Genomic DNA, 14,011 nt, shown 5'->3' on the forward strand with positions numbered 1-14,011 from the left:
ATCATGCGAGGGTCCAACCACCATCCTAGGGTGTCTAGGACTCGTGACAGTACTGTTACTACTGAGTCTAGACTATCCTCACCTGGGTGATAAGCTGTAGCAAGGCATGCCTGGAATGGTCTGAGCCTCATCCTGGCATGCCTCACCACATAGGTGCATGCTGCCATGTGTCCCAAGAGGCTGAGGCATGTCCTTGTGGTGGTGGTGGGGTACTGTCTGAGCGCCTGAGTGATGTGTGACAGTGTTTGGAATCTGGGTTGTGGCAGGATGGCTCTTGCCTGAACCAAGTCCAGCACTGCCCCGATGAATTCTATTTGTTGAGTGGGTGATAGAGCTGATTTGTCTATATTGAGGAGGAGACCCAGCCTCTGGAAGAGGTCTCTGAGTAACTGAACATGGGACTCCACCTGCTCCCTGGAGCGCCCTTGCAGGAGCCAATCGTCTAAGTAGGGGTACACTTGCACTTGTCTCTTTCGGTGAAAGGCTGCGACAACAGACATACACTTGGTGAAGACCCGGGGGGCTGTTGATAACCCGAATGGGAGCACCATGAACTGAAGATGTATGCAGTTGACAATGAACATTGGGAAGCAACTGTGGGGTGGCCAGATGGCTAGGTGGAAGTAAACATATTTCATGTCGAGGGCAGCATACCAGTCCCCCGGATCCAGGGAAGGGATAATTGTGCTCAGGGAGACCATGTGGAACTTTATCTTTACCATGAACTGATTGAGTCCCTGCAGGTCTAAGATGGGTCTGAGATCCCCCTTTGCCTTTGGGATTAGGAAATAACGGGAATAGAATCCCTTGCTCCTTAGCTCCTGAGGAACCTCCTCCGCTCCCGTGGCGAGGAGTGCCTGCACCTCCTGGATAAGGAGTTGCTTGTGAGAGGGGTCCCTGAAGAGGGACGGGGAAGGGGGGTGGGAGAGAGGGGAGGAGCAGAATTGGAGAGAATATCCAACTTCTACCATGTGAAGAACCCAGCGGTCCAATGTTTTATGGGACTACACACAGTAGAAGTGGGATAGACAGTTCAAAAAATGGGGGGAAGGATCCGTAATCATGGCTGGTATGCCGTCCTCGGGCATCCCTTCAAAACCCTTGCTTGGGTCCCGACAATGGCTTGGTTGGGCCCTGCCCTTGGCCTGAGGGAGGGTTGGAAGGCCAACACCTGGAATTCCTGCCCCTCTGGTGGTAAGTATCCTTCCTCGGGCGGGGTTGGTATTGCCTCTGCTGTTGCACAGGCTGAGGCTTGAAGGGCTTTCTCTGGGTAGCAGGTGTGCGCAGCCCCAGAGATTTCATCGTTGCCCTGGAATCCTTAAGGCTGTGAAGCCTTGAATCAGTCGGGTCTGAAAACAGCCCTGTACCCTCAAAGGGAAGGTCCTGCAGGGTCTGCTGAACGTCTGGGGGAAGCCCGGACACTTGGAGCCAAGCTGTTCTCCTCATATCCTAATAAGGATAAGTGCAGGGTCCTGCACTTAGGACGGAAGAATCCAATGCATAGCTACAGACTAGGGACTGAATGGCTAGGCAGCAGTTCTGCGGAAAAGGACCTAGGGGTTACAGTGGACGAGAAGCTGGATATGAGTCAGCAGTGTGCCCTTGTTGCCAAGAAGGCCAATGGCATTTTGGGATGTATAAGTAGGGGCATAGCGAGCAGATCGAGGGACGTGATCGTTCCCCTCTATTCAACATTGGTGAGGCCTCATCTGGAGTACTGTGTTCAGTTTTGGGCCCCACACTTCAAGAAGGATGTGGATAAATTGGAGAGAGTCCAGCGAAGGGCAACAAAAATTATTAGGGGTCTGGAACACATGAGTTATGAGGAGAGGCTGAGGGAGCTGGGATTGTTTAGCCTGCAGAAGAGAAGAATGAGGGGGGATTTGATAGCTGCTTTCAACTACCTGAAAGGGGGTTCCAAAGAGGATGGCTCTAGACTGTTCTCAATGGTAGCAGATGACAGAACGAGGAGTAATGGTCTCAAGTTGCAGTGGGGGAGGTTTAGATTGGATATTAGGAAAAACTTTTTCACTAAGAGGGTGGTGAAACACTGGAATGCGTTACCTAGGGAGGTGGTAGAATCTCCTTCCTTAGAGGTTTTTAAGGTCAGGCTTGACAAAGCCCTGGCTGGGATGATTTAACTGGGAATTGGTCCTGCTTCAAGCAGGGGGTTGGACTAGATGACCTTCTGGGGTCCCTTCCAACCCTGATATTCTATGATTCTATGATTCATGACCACCCCCAAGGAGATGGTACATGCCACAGAGTCGGCCGAATCGAGTGAGGCCACAGGGATGTCCTGGCAACCGCCTTCCCCTCCTCAACCAGAGCCGAGAACTCAGTCTTTGACTCAGTGGGGAGTAACTCCTTATATTTTGACATGGAGTCCCATGAGTTAAAATTATACCTGCTCAGGATAGCTTTCTGGTTAGCTATACTCAGCTGTAGACCTCCCAGTGGCATAAATTTTCCTGCTAAAGAGGTCCATCTGTTTGGCCTCTTTGGCCTTAGGAGCTGGTGCTTGTTGTCCCTGACACTCCTTCTCATTCACTGCAGAGACCACCAGGGAGGAAGGGTGTGGGTGGGAGAACAAGAATTCATAACCCATAGAGGGAACAAAGTATTTTCTTTCCACACCCCTGGCAGTTGGTGGAATGGAGGCTGGAGCCTGCCACAAAGCACTATAATTGTTGCCAATAGTCTTAATTACTGGCAAGGGCAACACCACTCTGGAAGGGCCCTCCAGCATAAGAATGTCCACCACCGGGTCCTCTGGCTCAATGACTGCCTCCGCCTGTAGGCCCATATTACAGGCAATGTGGCGGAATAGGTCCTGGTGGGCCCTGTGGTCAATGGGTGGAGGACCTGAAGTTGATGCCCTTGCCACCGCCTCATCAGGCAAAGACGAAGAAGAGGCCAGTGGAAGCACAGGGTTATCATGGCCCACCATGTGCTCAGGTTGGTCCTGGGCAGCGTTGGTGCCAAGTGGCTCAATGTAGTCCGACGGGACCTTGGATGTAGATGGATCTGGGGCTGGTCCTGTGCCCTATGTAGTATGCAGGGGTGGTCTGGATAGAGCCGCCTTTGTGGTACAAGGGATGGTTCTGTCCACCGGTGACCGTGCCCAGTGATGCCCCAACGCAACCACTGACCTAGAAACCCTGGAAGGTGTACCCTGGGCTGGATGGTAAGCCCAGGGGGTCCAGAAGGGCCATTGTGCAGCGGGTGGCCATTGAGGTTGTCAGGATGAAGGAGCATGTCTCCCGTGTTTGTCCGACCTGTGTCTACTACACCGTGAGTAGTAGGAGCTGTCCTCAGAGTCAGAGGAGCCTGAGGGCGACGACACGGCGGTGCCGAGGATCCCTACACCGGGCGGTTGGTGCCAAGAGGAGGACGTCAGAGATCAGTGCTGCAAGAACAGTGCTGGCTTTCCCATGACTTAGACCGGTGCCGGGGAGTGACTCCTATGTTCCAGTGCCGTATCACAGAGCTTGGTGATAGAGGGCGATCGTGACCAGCAGGACTGTCCCTAGACATTGAGGTTCCCTATACAGCCCCCCTGTGGAAGGGTGAGGGGGGGCTGCACCCAAGGTCTGTGGGGGGTAGAAGCAGGCTTGGGGGGCAGGAGGAAAACGCCCCCCCCCCGCAGCATGAGCCGGCGGAGTGGGTTGGCGCCGAATCATTCCACTTCCTGCTGCCCGGTGATTGCACAGGGCAGTGGGAAGTGGAGTGACCCAGCCCCAGCCAGCTCCACTCTGCTCCCCTGGCTCCCAGCCTTGGGACTTGGGGGGCAGGGGGGAACTGCCCCCCAGCACTCACTGGCAGAGTGGAGCGGGCTGGGGCTGGGTCGCTCCACTTTCCACTGCCCGGTGAGTGTAGGCCGTGCCCAACCCCTGCTGCAGTCCCCCGAGATGTAGCTCAGGGGAAGGGGTAGTGTGGCAGTGGGCTGGGGTGGAGCAGTGGTGGGAAGAGGCAGGGCAGAGCAGGGGCAGGGGCTTTGGGGAAGAGGTGGGGTGGAGCAGGGGTGGGGGCAGCTTTCGTGGCTGGCTTAGCCGGCCGGGGGATTGGGCTGGCTGCTGGAGCAGCACACAACTGCGTAGGGCACCAGGAAATTTGGGGTAATTTTGTACCCCAAATTTCCTGGTGCTGTATGCAGCTGCGTAGTTTGCATATGGGTAAGGACAGCCCTGGTGTCTGGTGCCAACTTCCCGGTGCTGGAGATCCTGAGTGACTCACTCCCTGCGTCTTACTGTCTTGTACTGGGGCTGATGCTGGAGGTGATGTAGACTGTGAACGGTGCCATGAACGGTGCTGGTCTTGAGAGGAAGATGGCCTCATCGTTGCTGGTTTGCTTCTAGATGGCATCCATCTAGGCGGTGCCGGGGGCTTGTCTCTAACAGCAGGGGGCTGAGACACAGTATTTTCTGAGAGGTCCCTTGCTGCCTTGAAAGTATCTGGGGTGGAGGGGGCTTCCACCTCCTCCACCAAGTCGAGCCCCACTGGTGAGTCACTGGGTGCTGGACTCAACAGTTCCAGCTGGGGTGCTGGAGTCAGCGGCACAGGGTCTTGCTGTTTGGAAGTTAAGTCCTTCCTCTGGGGCAGCAGGGTCTCCCCAGATGGTCTCGCTCTCTGAGGAGAGCGCCTTCTGTTGAAACAAGAAAATAAAAGTTTTAAAGAACTAAGAATGGCTAAGGGAAGACTTGAAGGCAAGCAAGCTAACGCAGTTCCAGTGCCACCACAGACTGTAAGAAGAACTGAAGGGGGGTCAGGTCGCAGGATCATATATTGAGTGCCATGAGGGTGCGGCTCCAGGGGGCTCCCTGGCTGACCTGACGGGAGCTGCTGAGGGAAAAAGTTTCCGACGACCGTGCACGTTCACACGCACACCTAATTGGAATAGATGTGAACAATCACTTGAAGAAGAACCTCTTGAGGGTGGGTGGCGAATATTAAGGGGAGGGCCGCCCATGGTGGCGTGGAGAGCATTGAGAGACTGAAGTGAAACCAGTAAGGAAAATGGTGTTTTCCTTACTGATTTTACTTTGTACTCCTGCTCATATGTAACTTCTGGTAGCTCCAGATTTCAAGCATCTGACGTTTACTTCAGTACTGTATGAACAGATTGAACTATTTGTAAAGGACACCTATCTATGTGCAGTTCTGGCCCCCACTAAGCATAATATATGAGCACAGGAAGTGTTATTTCTATCACTGTCAAACATAAATCATCTCTCAAATCATGAAAGGTGTGGAAAAAGTGAATGTTGAAGGGTCATTTACCCTTCCCCACAGTACAAGAACTAGGGGTCACCTGATAAAATGAACAGGCAGCAGGTTTAACACAAACAAAAGGAAGTATTTCTTCATACAATGCATGGTCAACCTGAGGAACACATTGCCATAGGATGGTCTAGATGATACCTAGTCCTGCCATGAGTGCAGGGGACTGGACTAGATGACCTCTCGAGGTCTCTTCCAGTCCCATGATTCTATGATGTTGTGAAGGCCAAAAGTATAGCTGGGTTCAAAAAAAGAACTAGATAAATTCATGGAGGATGGTTCACCAACGGCTACTAGCCAGGATGGTCAGAGATGCAGTGTCATGCTCAGGACGACCCTAAACCTCTGGTTGCCAGAAGCCAGGAAGGGAAGATGGGTGCATCCCTCCAAGTGCCCTGTTCTGTACACTCTCCTTGAAGGTCTGGTACTGCCCACTGTCAGAAGACAGGGTCCTGGGCTAGATGGACCACTGGTCTGACCTCGTCTGGCTGTTCTTATGTTCTTAAAAACCAGTTGAACCAACTTGGGTCTCATTTTCTAAAATATTTCCTCATGAGGATGTCTGATTCTCTGCTACACTAAGTCTCCTTTACACTGTCATAAGGCACATTTGGGGCTGCCAAGGTGGTGTAAATGCACATCCACGTCAAGGCACCTCTATGGTGCCAGAATGTAAAGGAGTCTGGTGTAACTGAGGGCATGGCTACACTCGAACCTTCAAAGCGCTGCCGCGGGAGTGCTCCCACAGCAGCGCTTTGAAGTGCGAGTGTGGTCGTGCGCCAGCGCTGGGAGAGAGCTCTCGCAGCGCTCCTGGTGCTCCACCTCCACGAGGGGATTAGCTTAGAGCACTGGGAGCACGGCTCCCAGCACTGGGGCACTGTTTACACTGGCGCTTTGCAGCGCTGTAACTTGCTGCGCTCAGAGGGGTGTTTTTTCACACCCCGAGTGAGAAAGTGCCAGTGAAGCCATAGCCTGAATCAATTGCCCTTTTCTAAATTCTAAATCAATTGCCCTTTTCAGCCTCAACTATGGTATTAGCTGCAGCCAACAAGAGAATGCTGGACTCTGTCACTTTGCTGAGTGGTGACTGTGCCCCAGGCTGGTGATTCCACTGCACAGGCCTGTGTGATCTGTGGGCCAGTGAGAGTCAGTGGGCCACAGCTGAAAGGGAGAGAAGATGAAATACTTAGACTTGTCCTGGGGGCAGTGAAGTGACAGAAGTCTCCTGAGGGAAGGAGGAGATGGAGCTGCTCTCTGTCTGTGCCACGATCATGAAGCCAGGTTTTAAAGAAAGTTTCCAAGCTGACAACATCATTCTCTATGGTCTGAAGGTCAATGTCCATCCCCAGGATCACACTGTCTGCGGAAGGAGAGAATTATAGAAATTTAGGACTGGGAGGGATCATCCCCCTGTGCTGAGGCAGGACCAAGTATACCTACATTGCCCCTGACAGATGTTTGTCGAAATTATACTAGGACAGTCCCCAAGACTCCGAGGCCCCAGAACCATACAAACCATCTGTCTGTGGCCACTCTGAGCAGGTGTGTTGGTGTCTCAGTGGCTCATGTACTTTCCTTACTCCTGGTTTGTTTGTACCTAAATGGCACCTTCCATCAAAGGTTCTCAATGCACTTCAGAGCTAGCTGTTCGTTTGGTCTCCTGGGGAGGGGACATTCTCCCCATTAGACAGAGGGGCTTGCTGAGGAACAGGGGCTACAGGATGTAACTGAGGAGCGAATGTGGCCCACTTAGCTTACTGGTTCTCTGTACACCAAGTGCTGAAGCTCACCATCAGCTTTAAGCCAGGATATCTTAGCACGTCTTGGCCATTTTAGCATCCCCACTGGGGAGCTTCAGGAGACAGAAGTCTTGCACTCCTAGAGCGGGGCTCCACTCACTCCTCTTTTTCCCCACTAATGAGCAGTGTTTCCTGCTCAGCAGGGTTACCCTGCCCAGCACCTCTTTACACACCCAACCTGCACTCAACCCACTCCCCTTCACTTGCCACAGTGGCTTCAGTACCAGCTTCTCTTTCTTGCAGGGAAGCCCAACAGCTGCAGCAAGAGGAGTCCATGCCTGAATACAAGGAGTGCTCCCCTAGGCCTTGCTGCTTATGCACATGCATGCCTCTACACTGCTGGTTATAAGGGCCTTCACCACACCAGCCTGGGATATTTTACGTGACAAAAAAACCAGGGTTCAGAGCAAAGGTAAAAACACATGCAGATTGTGAGTTCATGGGCTAGAAGTGGCAGTTTTAAAGTAGACTGTATCCATTTAAAGAAAATGTAGGTGAAACAGAAGTAGTACCTAACATGGTCAAAACTCTGTCTCAGCCTCACAACTCCTAAGGAGAGTAGGTATCATTGCCCCGTTTTACAGATGGGGAAACTGAGGCTGAAAGTTACAAAGGATCTTATAGAGTCAATGACAGAGCTGAAATTAGAACTTAGGTCTTCCTGACTAATGCTGGGCATAGTCCTCCTATACTGCCCATCAATGGTAGTTTCGAGCCAGGCAGTATTTGTCCTATAACTGCTCAGTTGAAATCACTGTTAGCCCGTTAGCATGCAGTCTCAATCCTGACCATTTTATAAGAAGGGCTAATCTGATACTTGGATTCAGTGGAAAAATGCGCAGAATTCTGAACTCCAAGCAAGAGTTCTTCAACTGTGCCCCAAACGAAATGGTCAGACTAAATACTGCACACATTCCACTCATCCACATGGAAAATCTACAGGAACTGCAGCAGCACGTATGGCACAGCCTGAGATATATGAACGTCTAGCAGGGAGCACTTTCCAGGGAGCTACTTGACTCAACTCCAGCAAAGTCAGACACCAAGGATTTCTCTGGTGGCACAACACAAGGCTGCTGTCACTGCCCTGGCTCACCGTGGCAGTGTGGATAAAAATCAATGATTTAAAAAAAAATTAAAAAATTGGATTTTTTTTTATTTAAATTGGATTTTTTTGATAAAATGCTTTTTGAGGAAAAAACCTAAGGACAGTTTTAATTAAGTAAGATACATGAAAGCTCAAAGATATCTCATCATGGAATCGGGATTACAAATTCTAGTTCTATAGCAGGGGTCTCAAACTCAGATGACAACGAGGGCCACATGAGGACTAGTACATTGGCCCGAGGGCCGCATCACTGACACCCCCCCTTCGCAACCCCCCCACTCTACCCCTTCCATGAGGCCCCGCCTCTTCCCACCCCTTCCCTGCCCCCATTCCAACCCCTTTCCCAAATCCCCACCCCTGCCCCGGCTCTTCTCCGCCTCCTCCCCTGACCTCACGGCTCCCTGCTCCTCCCCCCCCCTCCTGGAAAGCTCTAAGTACCGCCAACAGCTGTTTGGCAGCTTGGTGGCAGGAAGCACCTGGAGTTAGGCAAGGGGGGGCACGGGGAGCTTGGCGGGCTGCAGAAAATAACGTGGGAGGGGGTGGGGAGGTGCGGGAAGCTTCACGGGCCGCAGAAAATAACCCCGTGGGCCATGTGTTTGAGACCCCTGTTCTATAGTATGAGAGAATATATTCATGTAAAGTTTAAGAAAAGTTTTGTAAATGAGTTCCAATAGTTCATGGATTAGGGACCCAATCTTATGGGGTTCCAGGGGCTTGAGTATAGATTATTTAGGTTAATCTTTCTATCTGCCCAATGGGACTCAGTGCTCAATCTAGAAGATACCATCAGAGATGCTTAGTTTTGCAGTTCTCAAACTGTGGATTTGTGTCTCCAGAGATAACATGCTTGTTAACAGGAAAAATGTTTTTAAATAAATAAATAAGTATTATATAGAGGTGAGAAATAATAGACCTCAACTCTATTGTCCCTCTGCAAATTTGTGTACACAGAGTCAATCTCTTACTTCTCTCTAAAAGTGCAAAGTTTCAAAAAGTTCAATGAATAGAAGATTGTTGGGCGCGGAATAGATCTGGACAAGGCGAAGTCTGGAGATAAATGTGAGAAGGGAGGGACAAGCAGTAGAAGCAAAAGTGACACTGTTTGAGCAGCATATTCCAGAAGTCTTGAGGTCTTTCTGAGTGTAGCCTTCATTGATTTGAGATCTCCCATACCATTCTCTCACTAGAAGGGAAAACCTATAATGGCAGCAGGCCGTAAAAGAGACCCAATTTGGGAATCATAGAATATCAGGGTTGGAAGGGATCTCAGGAGGTCATCTAGTCCAACCCCCGGCTCAAAGCAGGACGAATCCCCAACTAAATCATCCCAGCCAGGGCTTTGTCAAGCCTGACCTTAAAAACTTCTAAGGAAGGAGATTCCACCACCTCCCTAGGTAACGCATTCCAGTGTTTCACAACCCTCCTAGTGAAAATTTTTTTCCTAATATCCAACCTAAACCTCCTCCACTGCAACTTGAGACCATTACTCCTTGTTCTGTCATCTGCTACCACTGAGAACAGTCTAGATCCATCCTCTTTGGAACCCCCTTTCAAAGGTAGTTGAAAGCAGCTATCAAATCCCCCCTCATTCTTCTCTTCTGCAGACTAAACAATCCCAGTTCCCTCAGCCTCTCCTCATAAGTCATGTGTTCCAGTCCCCTAATCATTTTTGTTGCCCTCCGCTGTACGTTTTCCAATTTTTCCACATCCTTCTTGTAGTGTGGGGCCCAAAACTGGACACACTACTCCAGATGAGGCTTCACTAATGTTGAATAGAGGGGAACAATGATGTCCCTCGATCTGCTGGCAATGCCCCTACTTATACATCCCAAAATGCCATTGGCCTTCTTGACAACAAGGGCACACTGTTGACTCATATCCAGCTTCTCATCCACTGTAACCCCTAGGTCCTTTTCTGCAGAACTGCTGCCGAGCCATTCGGTCCCTAGTCTGTAGCGGTGCATGGGATACTTCCGTCCTAAGTGCAGGACTCTGTACTTGTCCTTGTTGAACTTCATCAGATTTCTTTTGGCCCAATCCTCTAATTTGTCTAGGTCCCTCTGTATCCTATCCCTACCCTCCAGCGTATCTACCTCTCCTCCCAGTTTAGTGTCATCTGCAAACTTGCGGAGGGTGCAATTCACACCATCCTCCAGATCATTTATGAAGATATTGAACAAAACCGGCCCGAGAACCGACCCTTGGTTGAAGTTCCTCTACCTGTGGGTAAAACAGGCATGTGTGCAAAATGCAAACAGTGCAACAAAGAAATGCAAGGCCTGGTTGAAACAACATTGCCTGAATGAAACAACATCATGAAAAGTGTTCCTTCTCAGGAGGAATCTGTGTTGAAGATGATGAAAGGAACATGTATGAAAATGTAGGATCTTCAGGTTGGTAAACTTTTTTATTTCATACTTCTTTCTTAAGGACTGCCTGTCTTCCTTCTGGACTATTCTTGAATTCTCACGTTGGAGCAAAAAATATGGTTGTTACTCTATGGTATTATCTTTTTAGATGCAGTTGTGATAAAAAAATAAATAGCTGAAATAGGCAGATCTTCCTTTTACAGTTTCACCTTTAAAGTAGTACTGAGTGTCAGTGAATCCTTCTGTGGCCAGCAGGACCATTAGATAATCTTGTCTGACCTCCTGCAGGGCATAGGCCAGAAAATTCCACCAGTGGTTCCCGCATTAAGCGATTAACCTCGGTTCAGATACAGCAGCTCTTTTAGAAAAGCAACTCAGCTTGATTTAAAGACTTGAGGTGATGGTGAATCCACCATGTCCCTAGGTAAGTTGTTCCAATGGTTAATTATTCTCACTTAAAAAATTATGCCTTGTTTCTAATCTGAATTTATCACTTCAACTACCAGCCACTGGATTTTGTTCACCTGTCCTAGATTAAAAAGCCCTCTCCTATCAGAAATCTCTACCCTATGTAGGTACTTGTAAACCACAACCAGCCTCTTTGTTAAAATAAAGAGATTGAGCTGCTTTAGTCTCTTACTATAAGGCATATTTTCCAGAGATGGACCCATTCTTGTAGCTCTTTTTGGAGCCTTTAGCAATTAGTAAACATCCTTTTAGAGCTATCAGCCCGAGACACAATAGCCAGTAATGGTCTCACTAATGCTGGATATGGAGGTAATACCATGGCCCTATTTCTGCTCACTAGTTCCCTGCTCACACATTGCTGTAGCAACCATTGATAGTAAATGATTTAAACTTGGGCTCTCAAAGCAGTTTATGGGAGTTGGATGCTTAGCTCCCACAGAATGGGAATTTGGGTGCCCAAATCCCTAAGACTCTTTTGAAAACCCCAATCTTAAAAATTAAAGCATGTTCCCAGTTTCTGGCCCAGTAGGAACCAAAGCCTCACAGCAAACTTTCATTTTGACAGATCACAGTTTAGTACAGCCCTTTCCCCAGCTATGGAGCAAAGCAATCCCCTTCCTGGTCATTATTATTTTATAGTGCCCACAAGTCTGCAGGTGCTGCCTGGGGGCAGGTCTCTGCTCTGAAGAGCTCATAATTAAGGGGTGGAATTGAAGGATAAGTGAGCAGTGTCCAACAGGCCAGCTCCTCCTTTAGGAAGCCTGGATATCAGGTGTTCGTAGCCTGTTTGCCAGAAGCTGGGACTGAGCGCCAGGGGATGGATCACTTGATGATTACCTGTTCTGTTCATTCCCCCTGGGGCAGCTGGTATTGGCCACTGCCTCAGAAGACAGGATACTGGGCTAGATGGACCTTTGATCTGACCCAGTAGGGCCATTCTTATGTTCTTATGTTGAGGGGTAGAGAGCTGATGACGCTCCTCTCACAGCCCTGCCTGAGATGCTGGGAAATACATTGTTCCCTCTGCAAAGAGACTCCAGGCACCTGGCCCCAGTGAGTGCTTCATTTTGCCTCAGAAGGATACTGAGCATGTAATCCTGGTGAACACACATGAGCTGTGCCTTGAGGAGTAAAGCATTGCTGACTGTGTGAGTTCCTTTCTGAGGAGTACCCTGCACACGGTGCTGCAGGAATGACAGCTCCTCCCCAAGAACCATGGCACTGGTGAATACTGCAGCTTCTCTCCAAGGAATGCTGAGCACACAGGTTAATGGCAAGCACATGGACTCCTCCTTGATGGAAATTAGTGCCAGAGTGTGTGTGAGCTCCATCCTGAGGCATGCCCAGGAAGAAAGGGCCACAGAAGGATCTGGGCTCCTCTCTGAAGAATACCCTGCATGCACAGCATTGGTGGGTGAGTCAGCTTCTTGCCCACAATGCTGCCAATTATATTCTCTCCTCTCTGAATAATTCAGAGCTGGTGAATGCACCATCTTATGCTGGAGGAATGATTAATGTTTGGAGCATTGGCTAACATGTCATTCTCCTGGCAGAACAAGAAGTAATGGTCTCAAGTTGCAGTAGGGAAGGTTTAGGTTGGATTTTAGGAAAATCTTTTCCACTAGGAGGGTGGTGAAGCACTGGAATGGGTTACCTCGGGAGGTGGTGGAATCTCCTTCCTTAGAGGTTTTTAAGGCCCAGCTTGATAAAGCCCTGGCTAGGATGATTTAGTTGGGAGTTGATGCTGCTTTGAGCAGGGGGTTGGACTAGATGACCTCCTGAGGTCCCTCCCAACACTGATATTCTGTGATTCTATGCTCCGAAATATAGACTGGAGACAACCTTAGCTCTTCAGCAAACAAAGCACTTGGGAATGCATGAGCTTCTCTCTGATAAATGGCATGCGCACACAGTGCTGAGCTACTCCTCTTGGAGTGACGCTGAGTGTGTGCAATTGGGGAATGTTTTCACTCCTCTCTCAATAAACATGAATTGCCTTTCTCTTCTCTAGTAACAACGCAGCTGCCTATGTACTGTAATTGTGTTGGCAAAACATATGGCCTTAGTAAAAGGAAACTCAACACTGTCTCTTTCTAGAAAGAAATGGTGCAGCTGGGCTGAAATGGTGAGCTGGCCATACCTCAGTGTAGCAGCTGTAGTGAAATGCCACTAATTACATTCCTGAAGAGCAACTACCTACACAAACAGGGCCGGCTCTAGGTTTTTTGCCCAAGCAAAACATTTGCTGCCCCAAGCTCCGAGAGCGCAACTGCCCCAGAAAAAAAAAAAGGAAAAAAGGTGGCCGGAATGCCGCCCCTGGAATTGTGCTACCCCAAGCACGTGCTTGCTTTGCTGGTACCTAGAGCCGGTCCTGTACCCAGAGCTATTTCCTGTTCATCTATCTGCAAAGCATAAATTTATATTGAGTTTCCCTGACTCACAGAGAGAGAGAGAGAGAGAGAGAGAGATGATGGTTCTCCACACTCATGAAGAATTTTTTAGCTCTTTAGCCTCTACATTTGCTGTTTCTATGAAAAATGCACAGATGGATGAAGCACCTTTCTGGGACATAACTATTTACTCCACTCCCATTAGCAAATGGTTTGTTAATGCTCAGTAAAGGTTCCACAAGAGTTACATTAAGGTCCCAGGACAGGGAAAACACCTGAATGGAGGGGATAGGCACGAACCAGTCCTTCTACAGTATGTCTACATTGCAGCTGAGAGGTGAGATTCCCAGTGCAGGTAGACAGACTCCTGCTAGTCTCACTCAAGCCAGCACCCTGAAACTAGCAGCATGGACATTAAAGCATGGGCAGAGTCTCGGGCTACCTGCCCGAGTCAAAGCCTGGCCAACCTTCTGGGTCCAGGCTCAGGTGGCTATGCTGAGCTGATCATAGAATATCAGGGTTGGAAGGGACCTCAGGAGGTCATCTAGTCCAACCCCCTGCTCAAAGCAGGACCGATCCCCAATTAAATCATCCCAG

General features: G+C 49.5%; 1 protein-coding gene across 1 annotated transcript in view; it reads right to left on the reverse strand.

Moving 5' to 3' along the window:
- The window catches only part of M1AP (meiosis 1 associated protein), a 57,834-nt gene that overhangs the window by 15,778 nt on the left and 28,045 nt on the right, over nt 1-14,011 (reverse strand). The window contains exon 3 of the mRNA XM_084626770.1: nt 6,467-6,640. Within this exon, the coding sequence (XP_084482896.1) occupies nt 6,467-6,640 (174 nt within the window). The remainder of the gene's footprint in view (nt 1-6,466; nt 6,641-14,011) is intronic.

The sequence above is a fragment of the Lepidochelys olivacea genome (genome assembly GCF_965140295.1).
Source record: "Lepidochelys olivacea isolate rLepOli2 genome assembly, chromosome: 4".
NCBI lineage: Eukaryota > Metazoa > Chordata > Testudines > Cheloniidae > Lepidochelys > Lepidochelys olivacea.